Here is a 23,304-nt window from a genome sequence, read left to right on the forward strand (position 1 = left end):
TAGTCTATTAGTACAGTGAAAAAACTTGTCTATACCGACTCCATAGCCTCACGTGTAGATCAAACAAATGAAACTAAGAATTTTTTTAAAAGTATTCCAATTTTATCATTTTTTTCAAATTTATAGTCAGAAATACCCTCGTTCCAATAAAAACACTTAATTTCATTGGTTTATTTCATAAGTGAGGCCATTGATCCGATTTAGATAAATTTTTCTTATTAATAATTACTTATACAGGATAGATTTGCGGAGTCCACCTTATCTCAGCCTCCAGTGAATTATTTGTGTCTATTGGTTGTAAATCCTTTCTCACATTCCCTAATAACTATATTAACTATTGGAAGAGAAAAGCTACTTGCTACATTGTCCATTAATGTTAAATAAAGTAATGAGAACTGGTGCATTAAGTCAAAGACCTATTAGATAAGAAAGTTCACATTATTGACCTCTTTTCTTATAATAATACTTAGCTTCATTTCTTTAAAATCTCATTCAACTCTCACTTTCTCTCCACAAAAGAAAGCAAAGACTAGAACTCTCTCTCCCTCTATAATGGGCTCTACCATTTTCTTGCTCCTTCTCTTCCTGGCATTCCCACAACAACTACTTCACCAACCACTAATTTTTGTCACCGGAGACATGGGTTTGATCCAAAACACATGCAAAAACACCAAATACTATGACCTCTGTGTTTCATCTCTCAAATCCAACGCTACAAGTGCAAAAGCAGACACAAAAGGACTCGCCCTAATCATGATTGGAGTTGGAGTGGCTAATGCCACAGCCACATCGTCTTATTTGTCATCTCAATTGCTTGGCAGTAGCACTACAAATGACACGATCTTGAAGAAGGTACTAAAAGAGTGCTCAGATAAGTACACTTTTGCTGGGGATTCTCTGCAAGTTTCTGTTCAAGATTTGGTTATGGAATCTTATGACTACGCTTATATGCACGTTATGGCCGCAGCTGATTATCCAAATTCTTGTCATAATGCGTTTAGAAGGTACGCCGGATTAGCATATCCGCCGGAGATTGCTCACAGAGAGCAAGGTTTAAAGCATATTTGTGGTGTCGTTTTGGGTATTATCGATCAGCTTGTTGATCGATAATTGTGTCTACTGTTAGCTATTTTTAATGAAGAAAAAAAATACTTATAGTTAATTATTATTAATCATTGGTTGGTCATTATTAGATTTAACTTTGCTTTTACTTTTAGCTAAGCACTGTCTTTTCAGTTGCATTATGAAATTATGGGTTAAAAGAGTATTCATTTTAGGAAAAGCAAACCTTCACCATGTATTTTGCATATTTGAAAAGTGCTTTTGAAGAGCAGATTACTTTTCTAAAAAATGATTTAGATGATTGCGTATCAAATATAGTCTGGTTTGTCTTTTTATTTTCTTTAAAATGTGATGAGTGTGAAATCTTGAATTTAAATCTTCTAGACGAAAGAATTTTCATCGATCGGTAAATTTGCGAAAGAGTTATCTCTACTATTATATTATTTCTGACATTTCGTCTTTCAGTGAATAATAAAAAAAATATACTATATAATTTGATCATCCACGAAAAATTTCTTTATTCAAGAAAATTTTCACTATATAAAAAGAGGGCTCCATTGACCCCACTTTTTTTCTGAATTTTTCTATATATATATATATATAAATCAATTCATAAGGTTGAATTTATTTATATCTTTAACTCCTTTTAAAAAAAATTATATATCGGCCCAGAAAAATAAATTTTTGTTCCGCCACTAAATTTAATGAAAATTATTGAAATGCTTTGGGCTTCCTCAGAGCTTTTTGGGCTAGCAACATGGGAATCAACTGATTTTCCTTCATCTCCCTTGTCTTGTGAAGGTGAAAAGGAGAAAAAAACCAAATTATATTCAATAATTGAACTTAACTAAAGCGCTTATCTATGGTTTTTTTTTCTGACTGTTTTATTATTATTATTATTATTATTATTATTATTATTATTATCAAAATAAAAGTTTTATTTTATTTTTTTAAAATGCAATTCATTGATAATAATATCAAAAATTACAAATAAACATATAGACCAAACATAGAATTTTACTATTAGTAACTAATAGAGTTTGTTGATCTTTTAACGAAACAAATGAATTCGTATTCTTTTAAATGATGAAACTAAAACTAAAAATATAATATTAGATCTTTCCGGGAGTTGATCTTGATAAAAGATATAAATGTCCATAGCAGCAACTAATCCGTTAATTGATTTGGACATCAAAATAATAACTCATAATTTGCAGTATATGACAATTACAGATGAATTTCTGCTGGTATGCATCAATAACATTAATGGAGGAACATGTTGCACTACCATGCTCTATCGATTGAAGATCTACACTTACAAATCAAAATCTAAAGTCTCTAACCAAATAAAATCAAATATCATAGTTTTATTTAGTAATAAAATCTCACAAATAAGAGACAAAAAAAAAACTCTAAATATAGCGACAACCAACAATAACAAAATAAAAAACGACAGATCTATTATAGAAAAAATAAATCTAAATTTATTAAAGCAAAAAAAAAAGATTAAAAAGAAAAGAAAGTAAAGCCAAAGATAAGTTTTATTTTATTATTAATTAGGAAGTTAAATAGGTAATCTTTTAGATATATATAAAAGTGACTATGAGGAGACATTGTTTTGCCAAAAAAATGTTCATATTAAGTTTGTAGATTGATAAAGTATTATTAAAGATTTTAATTTTATTAGTTGAAAAAATAATATTAATTTACAGTTGCTTTTTTTTTTAAAAAATTTTTCAATATATTATATAGTTTGCTAATATAATATGTTATATCATAATTTTATATCTTATATATATTTCTAGTGAGTTCTGTTTCCATTTTATATCATAAAATGAACCTTATAATATAATTCTTAATAAATAATAATAAAATTACTTATATTCTTTTTAGGATAATTTATTTAGGAAGTAATTATAACCAATCAAATAATAAGCCGGAAGAGAATGCAATTTCCAGTTAGGCGTAGGGAAGGTTGGTTTTAAACGAAATTAGAGTTGGAGTCCTACCTTTGGTCCCCTCATGAGCAACCTAGATGCCCTCAACCAAGCCGATTAAATTTATTAAAAATAATAATTAAATATATTATATTTTTATCGTATTTTATATGCACGTTATATAATATAATTACAATCGGTCAAAATTAAATTATATTTATTTTTCAACCAATAAAACTAAAGTCTTTAAAGATATTATATCATTATCATACTCAATATATACCTTATTTAATATATAATATAATATTACAATCCGTTACATTGGCTGGATCGCGCTAGAGCTCAAGTAAATTAAAGGCCAGCAAGACTTGTAGAAAGTCTATGACACTATTTATTATTCATTAAGCTCGACAAGGGTATTCATAAAGTAAGTTCAATACGAAAAATATATATAAAGCATGCATCTTTTCTATAGAAAGTGTCAATTGAAATTGCTATGTAGTGTCAAAACTAGAAAAATTATAGTGCTATGTAAGATTAGAAAAGTTAAGTTACACCACATAGGATTCCAAAATGCTTTAAAAATTTATAATTATGATATTATATTAATTATTACCCTAGAGAGTGCTATGTAGGATTGCAAAAAATTTAGTAGTGCCACGTAGGATTAAAATAGTTAGTTATGCCACACAAGATTCCAAGGATTACAAACTGTTTTGAAAATTTGTAATTATGGTATATTAATTGTTTTGTTTTAATTTCTTATTGTTGAAATTAATTTATAAATAAATGCAAAGGCTAAGACATAATAATCAATACTATAGTAAGAAATAATAATCATTTAACTTAATAAAAGATTAAATAAATAATTAGCACAAAAATAGTCATTTTCTGACTATATAAATAAATAAAATTAAATAGAATATTTTATTTTGTAACAGTATTATTATTATTTTATATTTTTTAAAAATGGTTTATTATCATGATTACAATTAAAATTTTTTTAACTATATTTATTAAATTAAATTTAAACATTGCAAATTCTAAAGTTATTTATCTACAAATCAATTTAATAAAAATTGAGACATAAAAATTTATTAAATTATCTATGCATGCACAAATATATAACTATAGAACCAAATAGGATCGCATCTTTTACTTTTCTATTAGTTGTAATTAATTTATATAAATAATTATCACAATCATTATATAATAAATAATTATTTATTATCAATATATTTATCATCATTTAAAATTATTAATAATAAAAATTAATAAAAAAATTTTGATTAAACAAGACTAAATATTTTGATTTCTATTGAAGTCATTTAAAATTAATTTATTTAAATAAACATTTTGTACAATAAACCGCTTAATAAATATGATGAATAATATGATATATATAAAAATACTTTAAAATTAGTTTTTAAACAACTATAGCTAGAATATGTTTTCCACAATGAGAATTTTATAATACATTTTATTTTAAATTTATAAAAAAAAGAAAAATACATATTCTAGACAAATAGAGCAACAAATTCAAATAAAATTGCACCAATATATTGCAATAATGAAAATTATTAATAATATTATAATTGAAAAAATTTAAAATTAATAAAAATTATATATTAAAACCACGCATAGCATGGGTATAATGCTAGTGTATATATATATATATATATATACGTTGCAAACCCAGTTCAAGTATAATCAATCAAACAATTTTTTCCAAGTCCCAACTCAAGTTAATTTCATCATTCATTTCATAATTTCACGAGCCTATTTCATAAACATTCAATCAACATCAATGTTCCAGAGTATTTTATATGAATGCCCTCTTGGGGAAATCACAAACACATTGTTAGAAGTATGTAAAATCTAAGAATGAAGCTCAATTCGCCCTTAAACTTGAAAGTAATTTTTAATTTGCTTAAAAAATAACTTTTTATACAATTTAGTCCCTGAATTTGCACTAAAAAAATAAAAAGCTCATTTAAAAATTTTAATCTAAATCAAAATATAATTAAAAAACAATGAAATATATGATTTAATCATCAAATACAATAAAAAATAATTTTAAAAATAATAATAAATATTTTTAAACCAAATATTCATTTAATCAAATATTTTCCTAATTTTATAATTTTTTTAAATCAAATATTTTGTTTAGTTATATTTTAAATCAAAGATAAGAATGAGATAATATTTTGTATAATTATTGTTATATTTTCAAATATTTTTTTCTCTAAATTTAAACTTTTTAAATAATTTCTGTTAGTTAAAAATATTAAAAAAGTTATTTTTTATGAAAAATTAGGCTTGTTATTCTTTTGATGCAAAGTCAGGAGTAAATTATAAAAAAAATTGAATTTTGGGCAAATTGAATATTACCCCTAAATTCAAGGGCAAATTGAATTTTTTTCCTACATACCGTTTTATTCCCAAATTCAGAGGTAAAACCGTTTTTTTCTTCTTTTCTCTAATTCATATCTACCTAATACCTAAATACAACTTCAATGGTCTCATGTATTTGTATTTGCAACATGTTCAATGAATATTATTCTATGTATTAATTTATTTATTTAATTAATTAGTTAAGTTATTTTATTAATTTTTTTCTACTCTATATGGGTTGCTTTCAATGGTGTCCTTTTAGTGTATCAATTATTGATTTTGAAATCTGCAAAAATTGGAACATTGTAAAATATACGCCTAATATATCAGAATATTCTGAATTTTACATATTTTTGTAATTTCACTCTATTTTAACTTTTTGTCAATTTTATTCCAATTTCGATCATTTATAATAATAACACCTTCAATTTCAATTAAGAATGAAATTACAAATAAAAAAAATTTACCATCATTTTTAAATCTTCATGTAAATTTAATAAAATTTTAAAAACAAAAATTTGAAAACAATAGCAATCTAAACAAATAATGATACACATATTAAACATTAATTTTTGAAATAAATATGCCTATTAATAATTTAATGACATAAATTTATATTGCTTAAAAAAAATTCCTAGCATGGTAAAATTTTTTATTACGTCTTTTGTTTTATGTGATCTATATTTTAAGGAAGAAAATTCCTAATTGTAATAATTTTTTTGGATTGATAACATAGACAAATTATTATTCATTCAATATAAAAAATAAATTACTAACTTCTTAATTATTTTAATTGCATATCTCAAATATCATATTTCTAAATCTATATATGTATTACCTGCTACATTTGAATATAATTTAATGTTCAAAGAAAATTTAAAATTTTATTCTTATTATTATTTTAAAAAATACTTAAATATTTTTGTATTTATAATTTCATCCTTAATTTTAATTGAGGGTGCTATTACTACAAAAGTCGAAATTAGAGTAAAATTTATATAAAAAAAAATTGAAAGTATGTAAAGTTCGGGATATTTTGATCCATTGGCATAAATTGTTACGTCGTTTGGTTCTATACTGAACTAACCGATAATTAAAATAAGATAAATATAGTTAGCTAAAACTGGATCCAATAACATATAAATCAAATCAAATTAATTTAATTTTGTTTGATTTCAATTCAATTATTCTGACTCCATTTAATTATTTTGAGCATAAAATAAATTCGGTCAAGCATTATATAAAATAAAAATTGAACCAAAAATAGCAATTTTCTCTACTAAAGGAATAGAGACCAAGTTTGATTGGTTCTTTCAGTTATTTTGAATTAATACTCACCATGTTTTATTATTAAAGACATTTTTATCATTTCGCAGTAGGAAATATGTAATTAAAATTTGAGAACTAAGGTACTTAGTAGTGTGTTTATTCACTAAATCCTAGACACTAAATAGTGATTGCAACTTCATTTATTGTTGATTGCTATATTGAAATAGTGACATAAGACATACAAAGAGGAAATTATTAGAATTTCCAAAACAAAATATGTTTCATTGGAAAAAGGAAATGAGTAAAACTCACTTAAAGCATCTTCTTGATAAAACTAAGCACTTTCCATTTGCTTTTCTTGATTGATGTTATTGATATAATTATTAATTTGCAAAAATTTAGTAGGGTTTGATTGTAGCTCAATCATTTGTATCCTCTTCACACATTATAATGTCATTTCTTGATTTATTTTATATATTTAAAATTTTCAAAGAGAAGCAGAATTATAAAGATCTAAACTATCATTGAATTGCTAAAACATTGAAACAAGAGAAATAAAGATTGTTGGCCCCCTAAATTCCTGATAAAGTGGGGATTTTTTCTCCATTATATCACCGTTGTGTAGATATCTTCGATATGATATTTATATTTTTTTTCCTCACATTATTATCTCTTGGCGCTTGTTTTATTATTTTTTTTCTATCAGTGTTGGTGAAAAGAGTAGTATGTTGTATTGATATGTATTGCTTAATAAGGTTACGAACAGTAGTATGTATATTACTGTCAATGGTGGTGAAGTCATGTCCATCACCAACATGAAGTTGATCATTACCTTGACAAGGGTAAGCCTTAGAGGAGAAAAATTACAAAATTGAAGAAATATGGAAAGAAAGAGAATGAACAACAATATAATTTCATTGCAGCAAAATGAGCTTTGTACAAGAGTTCACAAAAATACTTTCTATTTACTCTCTTCTGTGAGTCCCATATATGTATGACACAACTCAAAAGGGGGGTGAATTGGGTTTTCTAAAAATCTTTTAGAATTTAAAACAAAATATAGAATTCTAAGTGCAGCGGAAAAATACAGAACTCGTGAGAATAGATTATAGATTAGAATCACCTCACAATGTTCTATTCATAAAAGATAGAAAGTCTATGCAAAGTGCAGCTATTGATTAGAACTGCTTCAAAATGACTTATTCAATAGTAGAACTTCTTTATGAAGGAAAGCTATTGAAATTAGAACTTCCTCATAAAGTTTAGAAAATCATATAAGACTGTGTAAAAGACAGTTATTGAATTTAGAACTGCTTCACAAAGCCTTAATCAAGTACCAGAACTACTTTATGTTGGAAAGCTATTATAATTAGAACTTCCTCATAAAGTTTAGAAAATAAATTAGAAATTCAAGCAGTGAAATATACTGTGAATAGAAGAACAATTAGAACTTGGTATATTCACTTATCAGAATTCCAGAGTTCTAATATTCAGAGAAGATAAGACTTATTCCAGTTTTTAGAACATTTGAATCATTAACAATTTTAACATTTCTAAAATATAAACAGAAGTGTAATAAAAGCAGTATCAAGCAAACTTCAGGAATTAAAAGATCAATACAGTGATTTATAGTGGTTCGGTACTAACTCGCCTACATCCACTCCCCAATACTCATATTGAGATCCTCAACTATATTATCTCTTTTCAAGGGTAAGAGACAAACCAACAGCACAAGGCAATAGATCAATACCTAGATTTACCCTTTATCCCACTAGATTTTCCAAATGTTCTAGTTAACCTTAACCCTTTCTGTTTTTGGCAGAGTACGATTTCTTTCCATAAGAATTCTGCATAAAATAATATTAGCACAAAGATAATTTAAATTTATTTGTTTTGTATTGATCATCAAAATTCCGAGATTAGAACTTGACCCTTCAGCCAATAACATCAACCCATAAAGCCACCATAGCAAATTTCCCCCTAAGTGTGTCTTCTGTGTTATAATCAACTTTCACAACTTGGCCGATAACATCTGCTATTGCTCGTAACACCTTGTGATATAGATGTAAGGGTAGTCCTGGTAAGCGTACCCATACTAGGGCTTTGTCCATCGCAAAGTTACCAACTTTAAAGTCAAGACTCCAAGGTTGGACAAGGAGGTAGCTACCCATTGTCCAAAGGCCACCCATTAAGGCATGGAGGTAGTCCTTATTCACGTTCAAACTGCACGAGGAAAAGATCAAAACCTATATCAAGAACCTTAACGCCATTAGGGTTCCATAATAGTTGTATCTTATTGCACAAGTTTATATAACCTATGCATTTCCCCCATAATTTAACTATAATAGACTGCGACCATCTTTCCGCCAGTGCCTTTTGAAGATTCTCCGAAACGGTAATCATCGGGATAAAACCAGGTTTGCGAGTGACTATAATATTGTTCAGAGAGAACTAAATTTTGTCAAAGGCCTCCATATCCTCCTCCATCGCTGTTACTGCCTCATGAAGAAGTTTATCATGAAACAAGCCCTCCAGAAAAGGAGAGTCACTAGGAGAATCCTTGTCAGAATATGTATGCTTCACCTTTTTGTAGCATGATTGTCCTCGATTGCCCGTGGCGGAGGACGAGACGAGACAGTCTCACTTGGCATGCTAGGGTTGAACCTTAACAACAATCTCTTATTGCTTCTTATTTTTCTTCTTAACAAACCCAGTTAGATTTTGATAATTGAGCAAGGGAAGAAATTGGATTTTTCAGGCAAAATAATTTTTGATATTAAGCTTTATACTAAAGGTACGGATGGCAGAAAAAGTATTAATAGGAGGAGGAAAGGATTCATTAAGTGTAGATAGTAGTCATTGTGAAAGAACAATAAAATAGAGAAAAAAAAAATTAAAGGCTCTGATACAATGTCAACAGTGGTGAAAAGAGTAGTATGTTGTATTGATATGTATTGCTTAATAAGGTTACAAGCAGTAGTATTATATACAGGAGTGACTCCTACAAATCCTAACTCGTAAGGAAACTAAAGTAAGAAAGGAAAGACTATAAAAAGAGAATAACGGAGAAGATTATATTCCTTAACAATTACAACTAATGGAGAATTGATGGTTGTGTCTCACAATTGACATAAATTGATTTCTTTCTTAGTATTAGTCATGATAATAATACACTGGTTTTTCCCTTAATATTAATTAAAAAAAGAAAAAGAAAAAGGGAGTAAATACATTGGATTCACATGCAAAATTAGGAAACCATAAAAGACAATCCTTCCTAAACGCTCTGACACCATCACACATATATATAAACACATAATTAAGATTGATGAAACCCTAAATCCCAAATCCTTCTAATACAATGGGAAAAACCTCATATTTGCTTCTTTTTTGCTTTTTAATTTTTTCTTATTTTATATCTCGGAGCCATAGCAAGAGGCAAAAAGAAGTTCTTGGCAATCTTTATAAATCCAAGATTGATGCAAATTCTGATATGGACACAGGCCTTTTCAAGACAATTGACTCTACTAGTACTATAATAATTCAAGAAGATGGAGAAGCTAAAGAAAAAGATAGGATCAAAAGATTGCCTGGACAACCTCAAGTTGAGTTTTCACAATATGGAGGTTATGTTACTGTGGATAAATTAGCTGGAAGAGCCTTCTATTATTATTTTGCTGAAGCTAATGAATATTCTAAGAAGTCTTTGCCTCTCCTTCTATGGCTAAATGGAGGTACTTATAATTCAGCAATTCTTTCTTTTCCGAACTTCTTTTCTTTAACCTTTTCTTTGTTTTTGGTAATATATATTTCATGTTATTCTGTGTTCTAAATTTTCTTTTGTCCTGAAAATAATATTTTTTTTTGTTTTAATTATAATTATTGGTGAAAATTCATTAAATTGCAATAGATTTCTTTTTCCTTCAATAAACTGAGTCAAGGTATCTTAATTTTTGTATTTTGTTTCTATTTTTCCAATATTTTTTATTTTTAATTAGTTATGTCAATTGAAATTATCATTAATGAATGATTAAATATAAATTGTATGAAAAATTAAAAATTTTGTCCCACATATATGTAATTTAAAGAGAGATTTTAATTTTATTATAATTATGTAGCTTAGCTATTATATTATTATTATTATTAGTTAAATTCATTAAGTTTTATTTGAATCTTTTATGATATTAGTTCTCACATATTCAATTGAATTACTTTCCCTGATATATTATTTCACTCAATTATATTGATCAATTGATTTTTATCTTCTAAATTTTATTTTCACACTTACTATCATTGCATATCTTTTTATATAATTTTTAAAAATAATCTTTTATTCTGTGGGAGGATGACGTGTCTCTAATAAAAAAATTGGGTCAAATAACATTTTTCAATTTTTGAATGGGAGGGGCTCTTTAACATTCCATGAAGTAAGTTTCATTTTTCTTTTAGAATAATTTTGTTTTTTATTATTTCTATTATTTCAACAATAAATTACTAATAATTAATTACTGACAAATTACATATTATTTCATTAAAATTATTATCAGGTAATCATAAAAGGTCCAACAAAAGCACGATAATTATATATATGTTATCACCTTAGACAGTAAACTTTTTTTATCTTTTTATTTTAATCATCTAATATTCGAAATTTATTGGTCTACTAATTTTGATCCGCCTTATTTGAATTCGATTCGCACTGTAGAAAACTCTTTGTTGACTCATGGGATAATGAAAACATTAATTAATTAATTTAACATTTTTACAGGCCCTGGTTGTTCATCTTTGGCTTATGGATTAATGCAAGAGCTTGGACCATTCCGAGTATACAGTGATGGCAACACGCTTTACAAGAACAAATTTTCGTGGAATAATGGTAATTCCTTAAAGCTTAAAAATAACTTGCTATGTATAAGACTATTGAAAAGTTGAAAACTATTTTGTGCATGACCGAACCTAAATTCGAAAAATGTCATATTTTTATAAAAATTTGGCCTATTTGGTCTCATTCTCTTTTTTAAGACTCTGTTCGGTAAAATTAGTTGTTTTCGTAGCGCTTAGCTATTTTAATAGTTGTTAGATATTTTATTAGTATTTCATCAAATATTAAATAGAGTAATATTTTATAACCCGTTCTTTTAAAATCTAAACACCAGTATGAGTTTTTTTTTAAATCTACATTAGTATGAATGCCATTCAATTCTTTTAAAATCTGCTTTATCACCGAATAAATAACAGAGAATGCTACGTGAAGGGTTATTGCCGAACATAGTCTAAATTAGAACTCATAGTCCGCTTGACCTAGCCGTGTCAATAATTATTTTTCTTGCACATTTTTCAATAAAATTGGAGTAATTTTTTGTTTTTGTAATTTCTTTTTTTCAGCTGCAAATGTTCTGTTTCTGGAGTCTCCTGCTGGAGTAGGTTTTTCATACTCTAACAGGACATCAGATTATAGTAATTGTGGTGATAAAACAACAGCAGCAGATAATTATTTATTTTTGGTAAAATGGCTTGAGAGATTTCCTGAATATAAAGACAGAGATTTCTACATTGCTGGAGAGAGCTATGGAGGGCATTATGTGCCTCAACTTGCAAATACCATTCTTTATCATAACAAAAAGGCCAATAGAACCATTATCAACCTCAAAGGAATTGCAGTATGTGCCTTCTCTCTTTCTTTGTCTTTCCTTTTTTTGGTGCATAACTAATCTCAATTATGAGTTATTAGCTTTTTCCTAAGTAAGCGATCCTTCGAAAATTTTAAAAGAAAAGTCATATTAAATAATGAATCATTACCTTTTATATCAGAATTCAAATAGTTTCATCATTGAATTATCTGTTATGTAAAATTAAACTAGTCAACAAGTCGTAGTCTAGTAGCCACCACCTTCAAAGACCAGAGAAGGTTTTGAGTTCCCAGTCAACCTCTAAACTTTTAATTTCTACCAAGGCTGTATTTGGCAACAACTTCTTAAGTAACTTTTAACTTTAAAATCCTAAACGTTATGTTTTTACAGTGTTCCGTAATATAGTATTTGAATTGATTTTTAAAGATTAAGATAGCGTTTTATAAAAAGTTAACCAATGTAACATTTAACTTTTAATGCTTTGTGAAAAAATACTGAAACAGTTAACGGCTAAACCCTATTAAAACAACTAATAGCTATCAAAATAGTTAATTTAACCGAACAGATTCTAAAAATGGCTTTTTATTGCCCTTGCTGGGCCACCATTTAATAGGCATGTAATATATCGTTTATAAAATATTTCTTTTATATAGTATCCCATGGAAAATAAAATTAATTTATGAAAAATTTTGGTCCAAATATAAATAAATTAACCATTTGTTTGTTTGTGAACATGCAGATTGGAAATGCAGTGATCAATGATGAAACAGATTATACAGGGATGTATGATTTCTATGCAACCCATGCTTTAACTTCACCAGAAACAATGGAGAATATAAAAAAAATACTGTAATTTCTCACCTAAATATATCAAGAATCCATCCACAAATTGCAGTGCAGCTACTGACAAGGCTGACAATGATGCCCTTTTCCTTGATATTTATAACATTTATGCCCCTTTATGCTTTGGTGGAAATCTCACAACTCACCCCAAGAGGGCTTCAGTAAGTTGATTAACACAATATTTCCTAATTTACTATTGAAATTTCAAGTATATTGGTTATATTATACTCTTTCCGTTCTAAAAAAATAATCTATTTTTCCATTTTGTTCTGTCCTAAAATATAGTTCATTTTTTACTTTTTTTTTTTATATTATATTTAATCTTTAAATGGTATATTATGTCCTTATTAAGTTTTACTTATTTTCAATAATCTTTACTTTTCCCAAGTCACATTTACTTGAAATTCATATGTTATTTAATAAGTAGCTCTATTCCTTTTTTTTTTTTTTTCTCTTCCTCTTAAATTTTAAAAAATCATAAATGTTGGTCATTTTCATTAATCGCAATTTACATTTAGCATTTTATATAATCAATATGGTTTTTATTATTTCAATACAATAATTGCTCATGTGTTATTTAAGATGGATATAATAAAAAAGTTATACTCTCTCCTTTTCACTTTAATACTACCTCCGTTCCAGAATACTTGTCACATTTAAGAAAATAATTTGTTCCTAACTTAGACAAATTTATTGGTTTTCTTAAGAGATCTGAAATTCTAAATATGACAAGTATTATGGAACAGAGGAAGTAATAACATTTGATCATTTCACAAGAATTAAGAAAATTATTTGAACACATCGATTTTCTAAAATAAACAATAAAATGTCTAAATTATCCTTTTTAAAATTAATAATCCACTGATTTTGCTATAAAACATCTAATAAATATAGATAAAATTGAAAAAAAAAATTAATACACTCTCAAAATTCTAAATGAGACTTTAAAATGAAATAAGGTAAAATATTCATTTGTTGCTATTAAAGTAGAATAATACTAAAATTGTCTACTAAAATATAATAACTTCCATTTCTTAATCTGTGTGAAAGAAAAAAAAAAAAAAAAAAAAGTGAACTATCTTGGGAAGAGTATATATACTCAATTAACAATTAATTCTTTGGTTTGTGTTGTTTTGCAGGTGACTAATTTTGATCCATGCAGTGAGTATTATGTGTATGGTTATTTCAATAGGGCTGATGTCCAAGAAGCTATGCATGCCAATATCACTAAGCTTGATCATGACTGGGATTTATGTAGTGATGTCATTATTGGGTGGACAGATAGCCCCTCATCCATTATTCCCTTACTACAGGAAATCTTGGGGGATGGACTAAGAATCCTGGTATATAGGTAAGTCTCATTAAATAATAATAATAATAATTTAAAAAAAAAAATCAAATCATTAACATCATAATCATTATGTAGTTTCTTGGTGAATTCTAGCTACTTGCGGATGCATGGGACCTAAATTACTTTCAAAAAGTCTTCTATATTTCAATGAGGAATGAGAATGTCTACCAAACACTTAGGAAAGAGTCCACCTCTTGGGTAGCTACCAAAACATTAATTAACTTGTAACCACTCAATTTCATTTAGAATCCTAATTAACAGAGAGAAAAGAGATAATAATGATAGCTAATTAAATTATGTCTTAGGCATCTCGGGTTCGATCTAGGGCTTTGTGTATGGAAAAAATTCACTTGGAAGAAATCCCCACTTCAACAACTGGTGGTGCCTCAAAAAGACTAGTCTTTACCTTTCAGATAGAGGATACTCCCGGTGCACACTTAGCTCACTGTTATCATCGAATTTAAAATTATTTCTCTCCTATGAACAAAAAAAAAAAAAAAAAAAAAAAAAAAAAAAAAAAAAAAAAAAAAAAGATAAGGATAACCTTCTTCCTTGTAAACCAAAATGAAACCCTTTTTCTTAATTTTGTGTGGGTGCTTTTTCCAAGAGATTATGTAATTGGTTGCATAACTGATGCAAATATTATGTTTCAATGGAATGCAGTGGTGATGTAGACGGAAGAGTACCTGTTACTTCGACTCAATTCTCACTCGCAAAGCTGAAACTTCCTATTCTAACTGAATGGCATCCTTGGTATCTTAATGGGGAGGTAATTAATTATTAAATTAGTATAATTAATTAATCAACCATCTTATTATGCATTGACGGAGCTACTGGGTCCAGGGGTGGCCCCGCCCGCTCCCCTAACAAATTTTTTTTTTTTGAAAAAAAAATCACTCATAAAATATTAAAAATTTTTTTTATTTGATCATTATAATAGTAAATTTTTTTCAATTTCGTCTTAATAGCTCTTGAACTTGTTTTTAGCTCTCTAACTTCAATTTCTGACTCTGTCACTATTATTATCGGATATATGTGTATATTTATATATCTCAAAATTGTAAGGAAGAAATTGAGTTTTTTTTCCTTTTTTTTTTTTTTTGGCTATTGATGTTAATTTCAGGTTAGTGGATATACTGAGGTTTACAGAGGAGACTTGACTTTTGCTACTGTGAGAGGAGCTGGACATGAAGTGCCTGCCTATCAACCTGCAAGAGCACTGTCTCTTATTCAACACTTTCTTGCTGGAAAACCTCTTCCAAAGAGTTCATAATTAATCTATATAACTAAATTTTATTACTTCTATTAGAATTTTATTGTGTTTGCCAACTTATTAGGGTTAAGTTTACAGGATTTATTATTCTAGTAAATGCAAAATTATCTTTATATCGTGTGAATGATTTGTGCTTTGGATAATCCTTATTTAGCGATGATCTTAATCATTATTATGGTACTAATTTGGTTATTTTTATATGAAATATTTAAGGAAAAAAGAAATAACTACGATATATCTAATTTATATTTCATGTTACTAACGGATCCTGTTGTCTAAAAATGAGCTCTTTCCATCTAAAAGTTAATATATTTCATTGAAAAAGCTTCTAATCAATTTTTTAAAAGAATAACATAATTGTGAGATGAAAACATAAATAAGAAGCATCATAATTATTATGTGTTAATTTGAATATAACTTAATGACTCAGTTATATTTTGATAAAAAAAATCAATATACGGTAATCCTTAGCAATGATCTTAAATTTTTTTTTTTTTTTTTTTTTGTCGTCTTTTCATTTAATTTTGATATAAGAAAAATCACAAACATGTGATATGAGAATATAAATTTTAGCTAAACTTCTCTATATTTGTTTCGAAAAAGTCAATTTCCATTTTGTATCTTTCCACTGCAAACAAACAAAATAAAAACTCGTTTTTGTCTCTCAAGTCACCATAATACGTATAAAATGTTCTTTCATGCAAATCTTCAATATTCTTGTCTTTTAGTCTGTTTCTTTTTCAAATAGAAGACAACTTATTGGATTTTCTTCAAAATGTGTGAATTTTGTACTTCATTTTCCTTTTCCTGTTTGATTGATAAATTGTTGTCATTCAAAGTGCTAAGCTCTTAGAAATTGACGGTGTAGTAAATTGAAAATTAACCCTTTTTTGGCTTAATTGAGAATATTTATATTGATAAAGAGATAATTATAGTTGAATAAAGATAGTAATAATCCTAGTTTATCTATCAATTAGAATTTATTTAGGAGTGTAATATCTTTTTATATTATTTTTTTTATGTACTTTATTATTGTATGTTAACAGTAGTCTGTCATTAGTTATTTGATCATTTTATGTCCAAATATAGTGATTATTTATTATCATCTCATTTCTTTCTTTTTTTTTTTCGAGGTTTCATTGTGCCTTTTTGAGAGGTGTCAAAAAATGGAGAGCTTTGTTTCAGGGATAACGAAGCGTTGGTTCGTCAGTCGAGGGATACTTTTGGAGTTGTTTCATTTAATGTGGTGACTCTTTAGTACCTCACCTTGCCTATATAAGGCCCCTTCCTCATCTCATTTTGCCTCACTCTTCATTTCTTGAACATCAGAGCATCTGTCTCTAAAACTTCTCACTCTCCCTTTAACTTATCTATCCAAGTAAGTCTTTATATTTCTATGTTTGTTTTCTTTTCTCTCTTTTCGTTGGTTTGCGATCATGGGTTTCTCAAGTGATGAAGATGTTCAAGTGTTAATTGTTCAGTCTAGTGATGAGAATATTGAAGGTATCGATTCGGGAGTGGGAGAAGCCAAAAGTTGGAAGGATTGTTGATGTGCCATCTGATATTGATGAAGGCGAGCTATTTGGATATATGTTTTATGTAAAATATTACACCCGAGTACAAACTGTTTAGACCTTTAGAGAATATAAGGGTAACCAAGCTGTTGGATGAGGATTCTATTATGATGTATGAGGAGAGTTTTTGATCTGGGGTTTGGTTTCCCTTTTCAGAACCTCTAAGGTCATGTTTTAATTTTCTTTTTCCTCTCATCTCTCTCTGTTATCTTTTTCACGACTCTTTTTCTCTCGATCTCTGTCTCTCTCTTGTTCCTTTATATCTCTTAACTATTCTTGCTGAATTCGATCATATGGTCAAGGATTCATGCAACACCAAATCGAGATCGAAAAGGACTCATATAAGGGCATTTGTGTACAAATCATAGTTAATTGATAGAGTAGGGAAGGCAAGCAAGATGAGTTAATTCCAGCAGCAGTTTATTATTTTCATCAGTTTGTGTTTGTCTTATTTCTATTTTCTTAATTTTTTTGATATTATCATCGCTTTCCACCTCTTGAATTCTTTTGAGTTAATCAGCAAGATGAGTTAATCAGGATAGTTTTTCTTTGATATGAGAAAACTTTTTCTTTAATTTTATTATTTGTAAAATATTAATGTACAAAGATTTTTTTAAAATGATGAAGGTGGACAAAATAAAATCCTACACGATTCTTGTTCTATAAGAAGCTTGTTCTTCCTCCTGCAATTTTCTGCATTTGAAGCATAGTGCTATAGCTTTTGATTATACAGCTTATTTTTTCAATGAGAACTTGCAAATTTAGAGAAATTTTTCAGGTCAATTTTCATATTAAGATTCAACGAATAATAAATCAATTAGCATGTTTTATTTGAATGCACTCGATTGAATAATTTGGTGAAGTGGATATCGTTGCAGAGAACATTTGAAAATATGGTGCAGGTGGTGGGTAGATTGGAGAAGGAAAGAATGTTAAAGTTCAAAAAAGGCCTTTTAATTTTATTTTTTTTATTTTTTATTAGTTAAATTGCCATTTAAGCCTTTTTTTATACTTCACACTCCTTAGGAGAGTGATTTTCACTTGGGGCTTTGAGGTATTTAAATAGAACGAAATTGACAACTACAAGAGCTCGCAAATTTCGGGATGACGTGGGGTTTTTTTTACAAAAAAGTTTAGGGACATATTTATATATATATTTGGCCCAAAAGAACACATGAAACTTTCAAAGAAAACATAACAGAGATATGGAAACCTTCAACGAGAGAAAGGAAGACATATTCTGTGATTATTGTAAAGCATGAGGTCACTCAAGAGATAGTTGCTTTAAGCTATGGATTTCCTGAATGGTATTATGAACTGAAGCAAAAAAATGCATAGGCAAATGCCCAGGACATCAGTGCAAACGGAGATGACTGGTTCCTATGGTGAATTTAATGATAGGCATCACAAAGCTTGTTCAACAAGAAGTTATAAAGGCAATCAAAGGGAAAGGAATCCAAGAACAATAATCTAGTCATACATTTCTATACCAAAGACATCAAGGATCACTCCTTCATAAATAGGACACAATAATATAGCACACATAAGAGAAATGAATACCCCTTTTATAATAAGAAAGGCCCCCTGCGTCCTTTCTTCATAGTTCTTAATAGATGGAGCAATTGTCACTCAGCAGTTGAAAAGCGAATCAATGTTCAATTGGAACATGAAAACGTGACTGAATTTGTCCTAGTTACTCTTTGGAACGGAGTAGATGAAGGGAGAAACTTTTGAAAGAAGGAAAATGATCCAATGACTTCAAAAGAATTGAACCATATATATGGTAAAAAGAAAAATCTTCTCCTTTGAGAATAATCAAAAAAAAAAAAAAAAAAAAAGGAAGTTTTAAATTGGAATATGAAAATGTGACTAAATTTGTCGTAGTTACTCTTTGAGATGGAGTGGATGAAGGGAGAAACTTCTTATATAATTAGCATTAGGGAAATACAATTTTAGATTCAATCCAAGAAGCATTCATGAATTCAAAGCCAATAATTAATGGTTCCAATTTGTTGACTTTTGTGACTGAAACTTCACTTTTCATTTCACTAGACGATATAAATGGGAAAGATGATTGGATTGTAGATACAGATGCCACTAACCACGTGACATACAACATGCATCTTTTTAACACAATACACAAGTTATACAAACCAAAATTAGTAAGGTTACCAGATGGCAGTTTGAAGCTAGTCACACACATAGAAAATGTGATTTTACATAAAAATTTAACATTGTATAATGTTCTATACTTACTACGTTTTACATGCAACCTCATTTCAGTAAATACCTTAGCCAAAGTTAATAAAATTTCAATCAAAACACTACCTAATCATTGCATTTTCTAGGATTTGCAAATTGATGATGTAGTTGCCATTGGAGAAGTTGAAAGAGGTCTATATCATTGAAGTCATACATCGTTTCTTATACAGCCTAGACCCACTATTTCATTACTTTCAGATTTTGATTGTATCACAAATAATGGTTGTACAAACCATAGCACACATCTGAATATTGTTTGGCATAACAGATTAGGACATATCTCAAATTTGAGACTCAAATATGTACCGCAGTTATCCCATTTAAATTCAGATTTTCATGATTGTCTTATATGCCCATTGTTTAAGTAATAAAGACTGTGTTTCCCACGTAGCACTAGTTACATAGATAAATCTTCTCAATTAATATATATGGATATTTGGGGACCGCGTTCTGTCACATTAATAAATGGGGCTAAATACATGGTGACTATAATTGAGGATTATAACATTTACACTTGGGTTTACATGGTTTCACATAAGACTCAAGTCTATAGTGTAGTTAACCGTTACATTAACCTCATAAAGACTCAATTTCAACAGAAAATCAAGAAGATAAGAGCAAATAATGGAACAGAATTTGTAAACAATATAGGCAATCCTATGCACCAATATAGACCAATCAATCAAACAGTTCATACAAACACTTTTATTCAACATTTACAAATACCAAATTCACGTGCAACTTCATAAACCACAAACACCTCAAATATTTCTTAAGAAGCAACACTAAATACACAAATATTAGATATATTACCTTCATCCTTACCACCCTTATGTATGCCTCAACTCATAAATATAAGGATGAGTAATCAAATACCACATAAACCATCTTGGCTCATAAATTTTGTAGCCACAATCACTTTCCATGTTAATGCATCATCATCACCTGAAATACACAAAAAGAATTTTTAAATACTTCATTAGCATTACTATTAAATTGTTCTTATTCTGCTGCTTATCTTACATATCAACATAACATATCTGAAATCCATGAACCCATATCATATTTACATGTAAAGACAGATGATAATTGGTTGAAAGCTACGTAAAATGAGCTTGAAGCTCTATAACCCAATGACACTTAGGAATTGATTGACTTAGTTAAACCAAAAAAACTTATTGGGTGCAAATGGATCTATAGAATTAAGTGCAAACCTGATGGGACTGTTGACAGGCACAAGGCTAGACTAGTAGCTAAGGGTTTTAATCAAATGTTAGGTCTGACTATACTAATAGCTTTTCACCAGTTGCTAAACTAGTTACTGTTAGAATTATATTAGCCTCGGTAGTAGCTAAAGCCTAGCCACTTCATCAGCTTGACATAAACAATGCTCACCTTTACGGTTACTTTGATGAGGATATCTGTATGATTCCTCTAGAGGGTTATTCTAAAGCTACAAAGGGGCAGGTCTGCAAACTCATCTATGGCTTCAAACAGGTAGGACATCAATGGAATAAAGAACTCACAACTACTTTGGTTCATTATGGATTTAACAATTATCGAATGACCATTGGTCCTTTTACAATGGGTTCTGGTAACACTTTCCTATCTCTATTGGTCAATGTCAACGACATCCTAATCACAAGGCCTAATGAATAACATATCTTATATTTAGAACCAACTCGTTACTTTCTCGGACTCGAAATAACCAAATCATCTACTGGCTTATTCCTATCACAAAGGAAATTCATCTCAGACCTTCTTAAAGATACTAGACTAAAAGGGTCTAAAACTGCTCAAAAACCTTTAGTCCAAGGTTCGAAAGTCATGATGGGTTTGCCTGACAATGACGAGATGATCCTTAAATGGCTATTGCATTTTCCTTGGCCAGTCCTTGATCTCCTGGAAAACAAAGAAATATCCAATTGTAAGTCATTCTACAGTAGAAGTGGAGTATAGAAGTATGGCGAATACAAATAGTGATCTCTAATGGATTTTTTTTCTACTTCGCGATCTCCAGATCTTTCTTCCTCTCCAAATCCAACTTTGTTATGACAATCAAGCCGCAGACTACGTAGCCCAAAATCTAATTTTCCACGAACACATAAAGCATATCGACATCGATTTCCACATCGTTCGTACCAGATACAAAACGGATTCCTTCAGACAAACCATATTCCCTCAAAATCTCAGATTGTTGGCATCCTCACAAAGAACCTTTCTTATCCTAATTTCTCACATCTCTTGTCCAAGATCGGCTTGGTCTCTTTGCCTAGCCCATTTTGGGGGTGGGGGAGGGGGGCGGACTAAGTATTTGGCATTCGGCCCTTCGGTTACACAAAGCTTAAGTTTGGAAACAGTTAGACTAACAACTATATTTATTCAGTCATACGGAACCATAAATTATGTGGAAACAATGACAACAAACTTATAGTCAGATTAGTTCAACATCACTATATATAAATCAATATCATTTACTTGCACAAATTATCATTCGATAAGAAATCTAACACAATTTTTCTCCATCAAATCCTCTAAACCCTAGCTTCTACTAAACTTGATCTATTAATATATTATATTTTACTGAATTTACACAACTCAATATCAAAATGGATTGATATGTTATGTCAGTGATAATATGAACTAATATTCACGAGCACAACTTATCTATTAAATGTGTCAAATACGAGAATACGAACATGAAACTAAAACTATTTAACATGGTTAAAAATACAAATTTGTGAACAAAATATACTAGTTTTTTAAGATTCAAAGCGAAAAAAAATCTAAATAAAATAATTAATATAACCATAAAATTGAAACTCTTGCAAATAATACAAAAATTCTAATTAAACACTATTTGAATCTAATTTCTGAAAAGGATGAGTAGCATCATCTTTATGTAACTTCATAGGATCTAAGTTAAACTCCATAACATTTTCTATAAGTTTTAAATAAACATAAACATTATCTAAATTCTAGAAATGGAAAGTGACATCATCTTTATGCAATTCCATGGTTCTAAATTAAGCTTCATAATTTTTTATTTTTTAAGTTCTTTCAACTCAATTTTCTTTGAATCCACAAAATTACATTAAGAAAAAGTTAATTAGCTAAATAGAAGCAAATAAAATTATTTGAAATTTTAAAAATTAGAAGATATTTTAATCTCCAAGAGTTCTCAAATGGTTAATAAGAGGAAAAGTAGCTTAAATTTTAACAGGCTTTCTTTCTGGTGTCGGTCCTAATGGGAGCCGGAAAATATACAACAGAAACTATTCAAAATCGAAACAAGTACGAAAGCAAACCACATACAAATCACACAAGAACTAATCTGTTGTATTGCAGATTCGACTCACTGGTGTTCTTTCCAGATATCTTCAAGTCACCCTGCAACTCTCTACTATGTGTCCTTAATTAATTCTTTGATTCACATTTTTCTGAGTGGGCAGAAAAACAAAGTACGCTCTGAATACTCTACTATCTCTAGCGTGTATTCAAAAACCAACAATATCTCTTACCCACATGGGAAGCAAACGATAAGATTAATCGTTCTGTTACCCACGCTGTTGATATTTTAAATAAAACAAATTATCCATTTTTTAATTAAAACATTAATAAATAAAATTTTAATTAAAAAATTAATCTATTAATTATGTAAAATACATAACTCACGTATGATCCAAATAATTAAGGTACAATAGGGACCACA

At 28.6% G+C, this 23,304-nt stretch overlaps 1 protein-coding gene, 1 long non-coding RNA gene and 1 pseudogene across 2 annotated transcripts; 2 read left to right on the forward strand and 1 right to left on the reverse strand.

Moving 5' to 3' along the window:
• Nucleotides 1–470: 470 nt before the first annotated feature.
• On the forward strand, nt 471–1,172 carry C/VIF2 (cell wall / vacuolar inhibitor of fructosidase 2). Its single transcript, XM_089718753.1, has one exon. The coding sequence runs from the start codon at nt 553–555 to the stop codon at nt 1,108–1,110; it is 558 nt and encodes a 185-aa protein (XP_089574879.1). The 5' UTR covers nt 471–552; the 3' UTR covers nt 1,111–1,172.
• An 8,866-nt stretch (nt 1,173–10,038) lies between these two features.
• LOC149497745 (serine carboxypeptidase-like 40) lies at nt 10,039–15,756 on the forward strand (annotated as a pseudogene).
• Nucleotides 15,757–20,262: 4,506 nt separating this feature from the next.
• Nucleotides 20,263–22,001, reverse strand: LOC149497746 (uncharacterized). Its single transcript, XR_016320138.1, has 2 exons — nt 21,397–22,001; nt 20,263–20,537 (listed from the first exon to the last, which is right to left on the reverse strand). It is a non-coding gene; the product is annotated as an uncharacterized LOC149497746 (long non-coding RNA).
• Between the last annotated feature and the right edge of the window lie 1,303 nt (nt 22,002–23,304).

Source organism: Jatropha curcas, chromosome 3 (assembly GCF_041381405.1).
Source record: "Jatropha curcas cultivar XTBG-Jc1 chromosome 3, XTBG_Jcur_1.0, whole genome shotgun sequence".
NCBI lineage: Eukaryota > Viridiplantae > Streptophyta > Magnoliopsida > Malpighiales > Euphorbiaceae > Jatropha > Jatropha curcas.